This window comes from Vigna angularis, chromosome 11 (genome assembly GCF_016808095.1).
Source record: "Vigna angularis cultivar LongXiaoDou No.4 chromosome 11, ASM1680809v1, whole genome shotgun sequence".
NCBI lineage: Eukaryota > Viridiplantae > Streptophyta > Magnoliopsida > Fabales > Fabaceae > Vigna > Vigna angularis.
Genome location: NC_068980.1, coordinates 14,992,222 through 15,007,810, shown reverse-complemented (window position 1 = coordinate 15,007,810; position 15,589 = coordinate 14,992,222). Strand labels below are relative to the sequence as shown.

The 15,589-nt window shown below is 34.9% G+C and overlaps 2 protein-coding genes and 1 long non-coding RNA gene across 3 annotated transcripts; 2 read left to right on the top strand and 1 right to left on the bottom strand.

Annotated features, from left to right (window-relative positions):
- The first annotated feature begins 3,600 nt into the window (after window positions 1–3,600).
- On the top strand, window positions 3,601–6,476 carry LOC108334241 (stress response protein nst1). The gene has a single exon (XM_017569975.2). The coding sequence runs from the start codon at window positions 4,028–4,030 to the stop codon at window positions 6,215–6,217; it is 2,190 nt and encodes a 729-aa protein (XP_017425464.1). The 5' UTR covers window positions 3,601–4,027; the 3' UTR covers window positions 6,218–6,476.
- Window positions 6,477–9,688: 3,212 nt separating this feature from the next.
- On the top strand, window positions 9,689–13,442 carry LOC108332524 (uncharacterized). The gene is made up of 7 exons (XR_008246112.1): window positions 9,689–10,050; window positions 10,173–10,236; window positions 10,877–10,999; window positions 11,139–11,275; window positions 11,345–11,640; window positions 12,703–12,872; window positions 13,059–13,442. It is a non-coding gene; the product is annotated as an uncharacterized LOC108332524 (long non-coding RNA).
- On the bottom strand, window positions 12,490–14,311 carry LOC108332523 (uncharacterized). Its single transcript, XM_017567823.2, has 2 exons — window positions 13,521–14,311; window positions 12,490–13,148 (listed from the first exon to the last, which is right to left on the bottom strand). Exons 1-2 carry the CDS (start codon window positions 14,103–14,105, stop codon window positions 12,735–12,737), a joined length of 999 nt encoding a protein of 332 aa, XP_017423312.1. The 5' UTR covers window positions 14,106–14,311; the 3' UTR covers window positions 12,490–12,734.
- Between the last annotated feature and the right edge of the window lie 1,278 nt (window positions 14,312–15,589).

Below are 15,589 nucleotides of genomic sequence, written 5' to 3'. Positions count from 1 at the left end.
AGAAAGCTTGTTCATTGTATTGACGTATTGTGCTACTAGGGAGCGGAGAGGTAGGCATCATTTGCTGTTGAAATGGCCAGATCTTAGGAACATTATCGGGCAGCATTTGTCTGCTTACTTTTTAATTTATTTGAACTGCTAGGAACAGGCTATTCTCTTTTCTTGATCACGTGTGGCATTCGTGATTCAAATGTTAATGAATTAAAATTTGTAACCTCACTTGGATACAACTATTCAATTATTTACGGTCTGGTGGGACACAATCTAACATGGACTGCATACACACTTTGACAACCCCCTAACACTGGTCACCAAACCAGCTTGCTGGGTGGAAAACAATTATTTTGAACTTTTTGTAACACTATAAATTAGGTCTTCACCTCTTTTGCTACTCTTGTATTATATTACCCTAATCAACTTCGTAATTATCATAGTTTATAAAAATGTAAAGGTACCTTAAAAAGACTCATTGGGCACTTTACGGCATCGGCTTTACCTCAACCGGGCCTCATGCAGAAAAGCCCAAAATATCAGACAAAGTTAAAGTGCCTTGCAATGTAAGTCCATAAAAAATATTATTGCACAATCTGCTTTTCATAGATGTCTTTCCATAATGCGTTCTTAGTATAAGTTTTGTCAAGTTGTGTAAATGTTATGGTCAAACCCCTCTTTTTAAGTAACCTTGACCCACTTATTTAAGTTGGCTATCATTCAGCTTTGGAGTTAGGATCATATGACCAAAGAGTTGTGCGTGCTTCTCTGAGTGGCTTTCCATGTAGCTGGACCACACCTCTAACCTAAACCTATTAAATGCTTTACCTTGTTGCATGTGAAGTGAGTCTTGAGATGATGGTTGAAGGGTGTTCACCAATCTCTGATTTTACACTAAAATTTAATTACGGATCCAACTAATGAATGCAGAAATAAAATATCATCAATAACTAGAAAGTTTAATTTATTAAAATCTGACAAAAAAATATTATCTATTACTTTTCATTTTCAAATTAATGGTGGTCTAGATGTGCTAGTTTGTTTTCATTATTTGGCAGGCAAGTGACTAACCTATTCAAATAGCTGCATTTTATTAATATCAGTTGATAACATTTTGGCAAACGCAATGAAATGAATGAATGGATTTCTCTGCCACGCGTCACATGTGCACAGATTTCTATGATATCCATGGGAAGCATAGTAAACGCACAGTCCTTCGCAAATGGGTCCCTATGTTTGTTTCAGAATCTTGCATCTACTCCTTTTCATGCGCGTGCCTGTACACACTTTTTTTTCCTTCCCCGGCTCTCTCCTTTACATTCTTTATTCAATTTAAACATTTGTAAGTAATGAGAAGTAATGTTTAATCTATTGAAACATAAAATAAAATTATGTAATTATTCATTAGTACAAAATCATCTTATACTCAACGGCTGTAAACAACTGAGTTCATTTCTTGAAACTAACTCATGCATTCGTTCGCTTGTAATGGACTTCTTTAATGCAAACGTATTCCATTATTAAAAGGATGGTACTCTGAGTAGTAGACAAAAAAGTTGAAATATTTGGTGAAAACATAGAACAATATGGTGAAATGCAGTAAAAGGCGCGTGGAGTAAAAGGAAAGCAGTGGTGAGTGAGATAGGGGAGGAACAACTTAAAGGATGATTGGAGGCAATGAAATTGCGAAAGCTTATATCGTGTGGTCACGTGCGGTGCACCTTCCTCCTTCTTCTTTTCACCTCTCCATGTCTTATTCCCACGTGACGTCTTTCACACACACCCTTCTTCTATCTTCTTATTTCGTATCTGCCACTCCCACCCCATCATTTCTTCATTTCCAAATAACCTATTATTATTTTTTCCATCTTCTTAATGTTGATTAAATATATCTAATGTGCCCTGACAAATGATGAGAAGTCTGAAAAACAAGACATAATAACAATAATAGTGTGTTTGTATTGTGTAAACAGAGAGAGAAAGAGAGAGAGAGAGAGAGAGAGAGAGAGGTGAGAAAGCAAAAAAGGCAGGCATTTGCTACAGACAGACACTGTACCAGAAGAGTACAGGTTTTTCGTTATTTAGTATTTACATTTACACTTACAAAACAATAGTATTACCACTGCACCTCTCAGTTCTCACACCACACGGATGGACACATGAATTCTGTGAAAGTGTAATCAACTTTTATATTCCCAACACCAACACTTTCTCCCCTATTTTCATTTCCTTCCTCTCCTTCTATCATCTATCATCTATCATCTATCTGCCCACGTTCCTCCCCACACTGTTTTACTGCCTCCTACCACCTATCAATACATCTGTATAATATTTTTACATCTCAATCTAGATCACATACACATATTATCTGCATATTCATTCTTGACCTTTATTCCAACCATTTCCCATCAGCCCCCTGCGAGCTACAATAAACTCCATTATTGTATTATAATACACATTGTATGAATCTTATAAAAATGGGAAATCTTGACAGCTGAATTAACAAAATTGAAGAGCATGTTATGCAATAGTTTCCTATTCAAGAAAACCATTCAAATTATGATTATATTTTTATAGACACTCCAAATGGGTCTTTGTCCACTTCACACATTTTTCTTTCTTTCTATCACGTTATTGTATTGCTTATTGTATTTATTAAATACATCTACTGTATTCTTCATCATATTTCTAGTTTGTGGGCATTAATTACGTATTAAGAATACAACTAGCAAAGCTAATCAAATTATTATTTGAGAGATTTCCTTCACATTCATTGCGGCTGATAATGCTTATGATATTGACAAATACAATAACGTTAGGTGGGCTTTTCTATTTTTTTTCCCTCTCATAAATAGCCGTTGGGTAGGTTTTGTTTTGCAAGTTTTATTGGTTGTTGTGTTTGCTAGTTGTTGGTTAAGATTATCGTACCATTATTTGGTAGTGTGCTAGTGTTTTCACATAGGTTTTTATTAAGGCAAAAGCTATCTATATTTAGGGAGTAAAAATCCTATTATATCCAGAAACTATTTTAGAAAATTTTAACAATCATGATCTAAAATAGTAGCATTGATTTTACCGAAACGTCTAATAATAAACACATATTATTCACAACATAAGGCCAAAATCTCCTTTATGCTAGTCTTACAATAATATAAACTCTTTATCTATTCCTTTTCCTGTCATATTTCTTTTCCACTCACACTCTCACACAACCTTTCTTTTTCTATTATTTTCCCACTGCTTTCTGTCTTTACCAAAGTTGTTGATCTGCCAAAAGTCTCGTGCACGCAGATGATTTTTCCCCTTTTCTGCTGAACACGGTGACGAACCTTGAGACTTGAGTACTTCACTAATAACAAGTATCATTCAAGATTCATCTCCCACTTCATTTCACCATACATATGATTCATATACCACACTATCCCATTCCCAAATACCAAGTGCTCCCTCGAGTCTTCCCATCCAAAGAAAGATATTATAGTCATCTTTGAACAAAACCACTTGTGAATCGATGAATCTGGGGGAATGGATTATTATTCCTCCGCAGTGCATGGTTGCGAGATAAGGTGACAGATTATGTAAAAAAAATGTGAAAAATGAAAGTAAGTTTTATTTTACTAAGATATAGAACTTAATTGAGAATATGTGTGTAAGAAATAAAAAATAAAGAAAAAGCACCAGTTGGCAACAAGACCCTACCCTACACTCTAGCCACAGTGGGTTACATTTTGATAAAGACAAACAGCATTTCGTCATCTTCCATTAAACACTTTCCTCTCTCTCTCAGTCTCTCTCTCTCTCTCTCTCTCTCGTTCTATCAGACACTCTCACTCACAAATAGTAGCCACCTTGCAATCTGTTACTGAGGATAATAGACCACTCCACCTCACAACCAAGCAACGCTAAGCAATCTTTCATTTATTGACTGTGCTTTTATAGAGCTACCATCCCAAAAATCAACTCTTGTGTCACACAATGGCCATGCCATGACTTGGCAAGTGTTATTCTGAAACCAAATAAAAAGAAAAAGAAAAAAATGGAGACAGAAAGAGAGAGACCCCATCGCAGCACAAGTAGCAATAGCAGTAGCACAAGCGAGTTGTTTGTTTGCTTCACTTCTCGTTTGTCCTCTTCATCCATGAAGCTCTCTTCTAAGTCCATTCTCAGCCCAAGCCGCAGCAGAGACCCTCCTCAGATTTCCCTCTCTTCTTCCCTCAGCAGGAGGCTCAAGAGCAATGGCAGCATGAAAGGAGGCCAAGCCTCTCCCATGTTCCCAACTGCTGGCAAGAGAAGAGGGTGTGGCTTTGAGAACCCTGAACCTTCTTCTCCCAAAGTCACTTGCATTGGCCAGGTGAGGGTGAAGACCAAGAAGCAAGGAAAGAAGATAAGGGCAAGGTCTAAGAGGAGGGGGGAGGCTAGCTTTAGGAAGGGTGAACAAGGTTGTGCAAATGCCAATGGAAATGCAAATCCTAATGCAGATCTAACTAGACAAAACAGCCAAGGGTTTCAGCATCATCAGAACTGCTTGAAGCATCGGAATCAGAGATGGGTGCATCTCCCCTTGACAATATGTGAGGCCTTGAGAGAGTTCAGCTGCTTCTTTCCTTGCAGGTCTTCTTGCATGTCAAGTGAGAAGGAGAAGGAAAAGGGTGGTGGAGTGGAAGGGGGAGGACTTGTGAGAGAGGGTTCGTGTGGGAATGGACTTGGAAGGTGGCTGGTGGCTTTGCAGGATGGGGATGGAAAGGGAAGGGGGATTGAGTTAGTGATGGAGGAAGAAATGGAGGATGGAAGAGACACAGGTGAGAGGAGCCACAGCCAGAGGAGGCATGTGTTTGAGGACATTGATGTTGATTTGGTGGTAGGAGAGGAAGAAGAGAAGAAGAATGATGAGGTGGTGGGAGAGGAAGAAGAGAAAGCAAGAGTTAGCATATGTATTCCTCCGAAAAATGCTCTTTTATTGATGAGATGCAGATCTGATCCAGTCAAAATGGCAGCTCTGGCTAACCGTTTTTGGGAATCACCTGTTCACAAAAACAAATGTCAAGAAGAAGAGAAAGAAGGGGAAGAACATGATGAAGAAGACAGTGGGGATGAAGATGATCAAGAAGTAGAAGATGATGACACAGAGCAACCCATCAAAGTGAAAGAGGATGAGCAACCCATCAAAGTGAAAGAGGATGAGCAACAAGTACAAGAAGAAGTTGAAAGAGAAACTAAAGAAGATACCATTTGCGAAAGAGAAACAGAAACTATGGTGGTGGTCGGTGAAGAAGAAGAAGAAGAACAAGTCTGGAATGAAAGCTATGAAGTTGAAAGCGTAGAAAACATAGAAAGCAGAGAGCTTCATGAAGTAAAAGAGGACGAAGAAAAGGGTGACCAAGCAAATGAAAATACCATCGAAAAAGGTGAAACTTTAACACATCCTGAAGCTCATTCAGATCTCGACAACCTTAAAACCGAAGAAAAAGAGGTTAATCTCCGAGAGGGTAAAGAAGAAGTGGGTAAAGAAGAAGTGAGAGAAAACAACGAAAGCTCAGAACTTTCTTCCACCCCAGAAACGTTCACAGCTTCAGAACCGGAAAACGATGACGGAGAGCCAGAAACGGAAGCAGTGACGACCGAAACTTCAGAAGGGTCAACGGAGGAGGAAGAAGAGAAAGTGACTACGGAGACTGAAAGTCAAGATCCGACCCGTGACCCGAATTCGGATCCACAGTCAAAGGAGGGAGAAAATGGGTCAAAATGCGAAGATAGAGAAAGGGAAACGTTGCCGGAGTGCTTGTTGCTGATGATGTGCGAGCCGAAGCTGTCAATGGAGGTGTCCAAGGAAACGTGGGTGTGCAGCACCGACTTCATACGGTGGCTACCAGAGAGACCTGCCGCTGCAGGAGCCGGCAAAAGGCTGACTGGAGAGACGTTTACGAAGACCAAGCCGAAGCCGAAGCCTTCTCCACCACTGGCGCAGCCGCCACGGTCGTCGTGCTCGTTCCCGGCGTTCGGCGGCGCCGCCGGAGTGTCAATGGCGACAATGATTGAGCAGAAGCTGGTGGGGTCCAAATCAGGTAATGGGTACGAGCCATTTGTGCTCACGCGCTGCAAGTCGGAGCCGATGAGGTCATCGGCTAAGCTAGCTCCGGAGGCTTGCTTTTGGAACAACAGGAAGCTTGAGCCGCATCCACCCGCCGCTCAGCTTGGGGTCGGCGCGCCGGCTGGTGTTGGGTTTTGATTTTCATTTTAATTCTCTCTTCCTGAAAAATCTCAAATTTCCCTTTTTTTTTTAATTGACAGAATAATCAACTGTTGTTATTATTATGTGTAGATTACCGCTAAACTTTGGGCTGCTTTGGTAAAGTAGGATTTTGATTATACTCCTATTTTTGCTGTTTTTAGAATGTAATCCTTTGTATAAATAGTTTTAGTGATGCTATTTGTTTTTGGGGTTCATTATTACTCGTCAGTGAATTTATAATAAGAGTTTTAATTTACTTGTGCATTGTTAAATAGTATTCTGGTATAATCTGGTGCATCCTGTATGTACTTCTGTATGGTTTGTATATTTCTTAGTTGGAACATATTATGAGGAGATAATGGAAGTGGTTGATGAAGGGTTGAAGTATATGCGTGCTCTTGAGGGCATGAAGACAAAGTGAGTGGGACATTTTCCTAAGGTTGTTGTGTCTGGTTGTCTATTGCCATAATTAGGTTGGAATTCCTGTGGACTTTGGTCAATGGTCGTTCATCGTTTTAAAGAACTACTGCTCTGTGATTAAGCTTCTCTAATGTGTTGTTGTCTTTAACAAGTCCTCATGGTAGTTGCATGTGTAACAGGGAATTGATTCCAACGTGCTGAATTGAATTACAGGGAAAACAGTCAAACCACAAGTTTGACTAGTCATTAGTGGAATGCAATGATTTTTTTTAATAATATCTACTAAAGACAGATTATTAATGAACTTTATAAATAGTAGCAAGAGGCTTTATGATCTTTTAGCAAAACAAGCATTTGGTTGGTAAAAGTGTGTTGCATGGTTTTTGATTTGTGTGTAGACATAATATCGATTGATTTTGAGATAAATATTAGTTAATAGCTTAGTCACAGAGGTTTTGAAAGGAACTGAACGAAGGATAAGCTGTAAAGTTGGCATTTTGTCTTTCTCTAAAACTGATTCAGTGTCTTGCAATTGCAGAATTTGAAAACTGTTTCCTCAGTCAATAATACAGTCTGCAGTAGAATCAGTTCCCAAGGAAGCAAAACTATAGTATGATTATGTCATGCAAGACAAACCCAACCATTAGAAACAAAGCAAATCATGTTTATTCATTTAATTTACTCCTTAGATTCACAGTCTTTGAGGCACCTTCTTTGGACTCAATATCATTAAAATTTGAGAGATTATATTCAATTTACTTCAAATAGCTTTCTTTCAAGAAATACACACTATTTCATCTAAGGTGAAGTGAGATTTTCTCTAAGTAAAAATTTGAACTAATTTTTCAAAATATTAAGATCTCTGTCAAAAGCTGATTTTTTTTTCATACAAAGATTTGAGTTTTGAGCTGCCTATTATTTGTTTAATAATATTTGGTCTAACTATCTTTCAAGTATTTTCAGTTGAGCTTTAATTAATTTTTTTGTCTATTGAATATTTAAAATTTTTATATTTTTCATATCAATTCTTGTTATTTAATTTATTTCGTTAATTAGGTGATTTAAATATTGTTTTGTCATTGTCTTACTTATCTTTTTGTATTAAAAAGGTTTAAGGTTTTATTGTTAATATAAAAGAAGTGAATTTTATTACTTTATTGAAAACATATTAAACAACAAGATCGTTATATTTATCAATTAGTTTTATGTTATCACTTATCATGATCAAGGAATTGTTCTCATAACAATCATCTATCATTGATAATGCTAATCATATGTTATTTTACATTGATGCAATATAATTTTATATTAACAATAAAATTTCACATTTCTTAATAAAAATAAGTAAAGAATATGATGAAACAAAATAACAATTTCATCATTCAATAAAATAAAAGTTAAACAAAACAAACCTCAATTAAAAATATAATTTTTAAAAAATATTTAACAAACTAATACAATTTAATATGAACTCAATTAAAAATATCCAAATTTATTGTTAACTTAAAACTTAACCTAAACACTTAATGTAAGATGATTACACAATAGCTAGTTTCAAAATGTACTCTTCAACATGTTTTATTTTGGTATTGACCCCTTTCCATAATCAGCAGCAAAACAAGAAAATCATCTAGCTAAGTCTAGTAATTTTTTCATGTATTAACATGAATGAAAAGTGTTTAGAAGCATGTTAAAACCGTGAGGGTGGATTGCTTCTTGATGAAGAAGTTTGATGATGAGAAAAAGGTAGTTGTGATTGGGAATCTTGAGTTGAAAAAGGACGAACAGAGAAACACAATGGAAGCTGTTAACATAAAGTGTTTTTGTGTGCAAACTTTTTGAACAGATTGAAAATGGTGTAGGGAATGGGATACCACAAAATCAATAATGAAATAGGCCTTCCCAAACCCTATCAGATAAAACTATTAGTCAAAGGTACTTTTTTTCATACAATAAATTCTTACATTAAAAGTTACTTCTTTTTAAAACCACATAAGTTGTATATTTTACTTAGGAAAATCTTATGTTGTCTATGTGTAAAAGCATGTACAAGAGGGTATATTAATCTTATTGTCTATTCAATTTTTCCTTGTGTGAATGGTCAAAATTTATTTTTGCTAAACATTATTTTATTCTCTTGTATATGATTGAATAATTAATCTAAGACTTTTTAGCATATTATTGATTCGCCACTTTTGGAGAAAGAGAGAATATGCAATGTCCCCCACCAATTTCCACCTATGACCTATTGAGAAATACTTTTTTAGTGAGCATAAAAATGTTTGATAATATTTATATAGAAAAAAAATTTACAATACAATTCTTTTAAATACAAAATGTCATCGCAAAAATAACAAACTAATTAGTTTTATAAGTTATAGTTACACTTTAAATGTTTTTCATAATTTAAAAATAAAATGACTAAATTAATACTAGTTTAATCTACTTTTTTTCTTATCTTTTATAACTTTTAACATTCATTTTGAAAAAAATATTTTATGGAAACAACAATAATAAAATAATTAAACCTTAACTCTATTTATTATTGAATCTTTTGAAAGAAATATATAATATTATTAATAACCCATATAAAATAAAGGATTACTTAAGATAGACATATATTATGAAAAAGAGTTATTGCATGAAAAAACATGTAGTAATGATATATTTGATAGGGATAATATACTAATCATAAAAATTACTGAGTGAGGTCAGGTGTTTTAAGAAAAGAAGAAAGTGAATCCAAAAACATTCAATTTCAAAGTATCAATAATTTAAATATGTTATGCTATAATTCAATAAACTGCTTTTGTATGAATTGTATCATTCTTGTATGGATGAATATGACACAAGGTAAAGTGCTTACTGTAGATGCACAGAACAATTGCAATTGCTACTTTGACAGAATAATGCATGCAAAACTGGGCTACTGTACAATCATTGGTTTTAAGCAGCTAAAGCTGATCATGTGGGAAATGTAAGATAACAATATTTATGTGACAGTTTGAAATCATTGATGAAATTATAGGTAAGAAAGAAAAAAGGGATGTGGTGGAGAGGTGAGGAAAAGAGTAAGCGCGAATCACTCTTCCAATTAATGATGGCACCACTACCTCAAACCACTCCTGGTTCTATCATGGATATCAAATCATTTAAGGCATCAATGTTTCTTTGTTTATAAACCCGGGGAAAACACTGGTTAAACACCCCGTAAACCACTAACATGTTTAGGGTTTAACAAAGAAATGAGTTGTATCCTACCCCACATCCCAAGATATCCAGAGCTTTCAAATGATCATATATAAACCTGTGTAAATAGTGAGTTATTTCCAATGTGGGACTTACAAATTCTATTTTTCCTAATCCTAACCCATCAGAAGAAATCTCATGTTCTCATTCCAGCCAGTTAGGTACACAATCCTGCTGTGTCTTTTATGATTTATTTTTTATTTTTTATTTTTTCCCTCGATATATATGATTCCAGTATGTCCAACCAGCTCAAAATCGTGACCAAGTGACTCAACCATTTTAGAGAGTAGAAGAACCTTATGATTGAAACCGAGGACGTCACTCTCATAAGCTACCAAGAACCAATGGTATTCTTGATTCCCTAAGTCTATAACTTATTGCAGCAACTTCACAACTCATTTGCAGAATTTATGTTTGCTGACTCTTTCATAACTGCCAATACTTGCAAAATTTCCTTGTTCCAAAAACCCCAACATTGAATAAAACCATTTGCATGATACAGTGGTTTTCTGACCTGTGAAATCAAGCATCAAACAATCAATTATACGAAATCATTAAATTCTTAATAAACAAGAACTTTTTCTGCAACAGGAATATAGAAACGTTTCTTATTGTACCCTTAAATCCCCTTTATAGAACATTTATAGTTTTCTTTTTCTTGTTATGATAAATGTAATGAAGAAAGATCTGCTTGTATTTTTCTCATTTCTTCATTTTACACTTATGGATGCATAGCAGTATATTTTTAATATTGGTAAAAGGGGTATCATCACTTTACAACCTGAAATTATGCTTCAAACAATTACATTGACCCTGTTTTCTAACAAGTACACGGACCTTGGTTTCTGACAAGTACATTGACCCATTATTAACAGTAATATTATAACTATAATAAGTGTCGCTGTCCATAGTTTTTATAACCTTGGTTGGTTTGAACTCAAGATGGCAAGTGGAAGTTCACATGATTTTGACTGTATGCATATATAGCTAAAGATTCTGAAGTTACAAGTAAAGTGAGTTCAAGAAATTTAATGAAGATTCCAAAGTTCATTTTCTGCCCAACATGATTAAATGTCGGAATAATTGGAGTGGTTGTGATGGAGAATTCAGGTAACACTACCAACATTAGTGATTGTTCTCTTAAAACTCCTTTTATTTTAATTTTCTAATGCCAGTTTTCTTAAACTTTACTTATTTGATTTTTTTGAATATATTATTTTCTCATAACTTTTATATTCGGTGTCTGAAGCATGCTTCTGCCATTGATATTCTGGTCTTTGACAAGTTAATCCATCTGGAAATTTCAATTGGAAGCTATTCTGGGATTTCTTAGTTTACTTGCTGCTTCAACGTTCCCACAAGCTGGAAGTTCTAATGATTAACAAGGTTTGCTGAGTTGAAAAGTGAATTTTATTTTATATTGTATCCGAGAACGTTTGGTATCTGTCATTGTAGAAATCACGAAACCATGCAACGAGACACGAGTAGTCAAGATGGAGGCATTCACTGCTTGTTCCTGAATTCCTTTAACATCTCAAAATTTTATGCCTTGGAGAATATCAAGGATTAGAAACTGAGCTGGATTTTATAGGGTGTATCATGCAAAATGTTAGTGTTAGAGACAATGACTTTCAACTTATCAAGATCCTCAGGTTCAGAGGAAAAACTTCAAATCTGCAGCAATTTATCTATACTTCATAGGAAGTTTGAAACCTGTCAAATCTTATTCCACTGAATCTTATTCTTAGAAGGTATGCTTTTGGTGGGCTAATATTGGGAAGCTTTGCTCAAGTAATTTTCTCTTTTCTCTTAGTTGTCTTCTGTTTTAGTTTTTGGTTTAGGAGAATTCATTAGTATACATTTTTTTATGCTTTTGCTTGGGCTTGCACCCTACCCTAGTATATAATTAGGACTCTTGTGTTGGTATCCGTATCACAACATTGCACCTTATCAATCTAGGATACTGTTAAAGTGTTCTCTGCCTTTTACTCTTGCACGTGAATCTTTTAATTTCAACAAATAAACCTTGTTTTGCGGTCTAGTGGTTTTGTAAACTATGAATATTATGAAAATATGCTAATATGTGATACGAAAATATAACAGAGTTGGTTATAGTTGTAGTAGAAACATTGATTATATTCAGGATTGCCTCCGGATAGTACAATTTTACTTTCACTTTAATGTATTTTAATCTTAACTAAAATTAACTGATCTGTTCTTATGGATACTTTTCTGAGCAGGAAAACCAAGTACAGTTTTAAGTGCAGAAATCTTTTTCCTATAGAGATGTTATGCAGTAATTTGTAATCATCAAAGTTTGACCGAGCCTATTTTGATCTGAACCACCCTTTTGTTTTTGGTTCTTTCATTTTTTTGCTATTAATACTCTGTAGTGTATTAGTGTCTTTCTTTTGTTACTGTGAATACTTCTAGTTGGTCTAGTAGGACCGAACAATTAGCTCACTAAGACTCATCATGGCCTGTAATACTTCAAAGTTCGTAGCAACTTTCTCTTGAGAAATTATAACTGCTGTTCAAAATCTTGTGCAACGTCTGCACAACATTGTATATTGTTAAATGCATATACCTAGTTGTCATTTGAGAAAGTCATAAGTCGATGTTCAGGATTTATATATTACAAATCTGTAGATTGTTTTGGATAATCAGCGTATATGCTCATAGAAAGAGCATACATGATTATGTATAGCAGAACAAAAACCAAGAGTTACTATTATCACCATTATTATTTTTTCTGTTCTTCTTAGGCAATTGCTACAAAGAATTGATCAGTAAAGTATGATTATGATCCTCAGGTTCAGGATTTGAATGCAATCAATGGCTTTTCTCAGCATTCCTGGTGTACGTTTGAAGCCACTGCTCTAGCCCAAAACTTGATCTGCTGTTTCATGTCACCTGCAGACTTATTAGAAGCCCAGTTTGGAATAGGAGGAGCACAACTTTGCACCAACCATGCCTCGGATAAGTATGGTCTCCTTGCAGCCTTATCTTCTTCTGTCTCATCTCTTTTTTTCTCTTGCAAACCAGGTAGTATGTTAGCTAAACTTGGACTCAAGGTTTCTTTCTCAAATGAGAATCCCAAATCCTTGAACCCCTGAACCTCTTCATATTCAAGATCACTTAGGCTTCTCCTCATTGTTTTCTGATTCAGGTACCTGCGCTTCATCTCCATAATACCCTCTGTGTTGAAGCTTTCAACCTCAGTCTTTCTCGCTGGTCTACATCTTGGAATGCTACAAGTCTGTCAAAGCAAAAATGACATAATGTGAGGACTGAAGAGTTAACTTCAACACCTTCAAATCAATCTGAATTTGGAAGTATATATATATGTTTTGAACTTTACTTCGCAAAGAACTATAGACTTTTCTTAAAGTAGCATTGTAGCAGCAAGCTACACACACACACACATATGTGTGTGTGCTTCCTGTCCTTTTCTTATGATATGAGTTTATTTATGCCAAAAACTTTTGGCCTTTTTGGCCATGCTGTAATTGGTGCTGGCCACACTAAAAGCAATCATAAACTTTAGAAGGGACAGAATCTTATACATTTGGACTTTAAATGAAAAGGAGTATATTACTTAATATCTTACAAAAGCAGATGATTGAAGTACCTTAGAGGTTTGCCTGGGGGGCAGGATGTCAATATGGGTAGGTGTTGATGTTTGCCTGTTGGATCTGCTATCATTTACTTGGAACGTTTCCTCTCTCCCTATGGATGGAGGCAAAGATGGTGTTCTTAGCAGTTTGCTTTTCCTTCTACTACAATCACTGTCATGTCCTTTCATCTGTGCACAACGAGGTTTACTAGCTGAATGAGACACCCAAGGATCTTGTGTTTGGTGCACAAATTTGCTTCTAGTAGAACTGCTTCCTTTTTGACCTTCTTCTTCTTCTTCTTCTCTCAATCTCAATGGTGGCATGGATGGTGCTCTCTGGATCTTCTTGGTATGATGAAAAGCACCATTGTTTGGTGGTTTCCTTGTTGGGGAGTAAGAACACACACAAGAGTCCTTCACTGTAAAATCCGGGGGGCTGATCAGGCCAGTGGAAGGGTAAGGATCAGAGTGACACCTTGTCATCTTTGGTGTTATCTTTAACAAGTTGTCAAAGAACCAGCACTCCTCCAGAAGATCTGCAGCTTCCATTTTTTCATCTTTGCAGAAAGAAGACTCACAAGAGTTGCCAATTGGATCCATTTAGTTTGCACTTTTCCAACTGTCACCCCTTAATGTGTTCTGAACTTATATGCAGACTTCTGCTTCTGTAGTCACTGAATTCTTATTAAATTAACCGAATGTTTTGCACACACAGGCCAAAGATTTTAGCAATAAAAATTCTGAAGCTGAGCTTTCTTTGTAGATAAGCCATGTGAGATATGACACCATGTGCTATAAGATGTCCTTATTCGTTGTTTAGGTAGAAAGTGCTTACTGTCCAAAAATCAAGTGTTATTTTAATAGAAAAAATGGATTTCCTTTGGCATTTGAAGAAGTGAAATAATAGTTATGAGATGGATGAGTGCAGAGAGAGAGGAAGTGGGGTCATGGAGCATTCAAGCTTCACAACAAAAAATAATAGATAGGGACGATTTCTTTGGGATTGCCTTTATCATGCCAGCACATCCCCATGTGCTCTGGTTTTTGTTTATGCAGCCACTTCACATCACAAAACAAGTTAAATTAATCATTGTGTTTGGTTTTATTTGACTACTACAACATCATTTGGTAATGCTGTTAAAAGGTTTCATTATTACGTTATTTTCTTTTACATTTAATAAATATCTTCAAACATATTAAAATCTTAAAACTGATTAATCATAATAGTTCTTAATTAGCATGCAGTTTCTGAAGACCTTCATTCTTTTCTCCAGGTGTCTGTGTGGCTATATGTATAGTGCTCTTAGCTGTCTAAATATTATGAGCTTTTAAAAAACTAATTCAATTTAAACTATTAGTTTAGTTGAGTTTGGTAGAGGAATGAAACCAATTATTTAATCAAATCTAGCTTGATGCTTAGTTAAGGAAGATGCCAAAAACTCTGAATTATTTTCTTGTACAACTTGCTGTTAACCTATCGATTAACCACTCTAGAATCTTGACCAATTTGGTTAAATTTCTAAGTTTATTCTTGTTAGGTACAATTACTTTTGAATTAATTAACTCCTCTAGCTAGTTTCTGTTATTGAGTTTGATTCGCAAAGGATTTTGGTGTTTTTATTTTATTCTTTTTTTTTGTAAATTCTTAAAAAATTAAGTTGATTGTTCGAATGAATAAAAAATAAAGAAAAGCAATATATATATATATATATATATATATATATATATATATATATCGTGCCAAGCATAATTACATAAATATTCCTTTTTCTCGATGATTCAAATATTTATATTATTATAATACGGTAGTTACGGGTGTATGTTTCATATAATAATTGTTAAAGTATTAGCTTTTTTAAAGTATTTGCAAATTTACTCAAAAATATTTGTTGGTGTTGTAAATTAAAATATTGTACATAAATTTTAATACATGTGAGTGGTTCTGATTTTTTTTATAAAATGTTAATTTTTTATTCTAAAATTGGAAAGTGACACTTTTAATCTTTGTTATATTATGACATTAAATAGCTATTCGTGTATTAAAAGTACAAGATGTTAACTTACCATTCTAAATTAAACTGACT

Bases quoted from the DNA above. Each gene is read 5' to 3' on its own strand.
- LOC108332523 (XM_017567823.2), bottom strand. From the start codon at position 14,105: ATGGATCCAATTGGCAACTCTTGTGAGTCTTCTTTCTGCAAAGATGAA. The intron at 13,149-13,520 runs GTACTTCAATCA...TTGCTTTGACAG, and splicing joins CCCCCAGGCAAACCTCTAAG to ACTTGTAGCATTCCAAGATG.
- LOC108334241 (XM_017569975.2), top strand. From the start codon at position 4,028: ATGGAGACAGAAAGAGAGAGACCCCATCGCAGCACAAGTAGCAATAGC.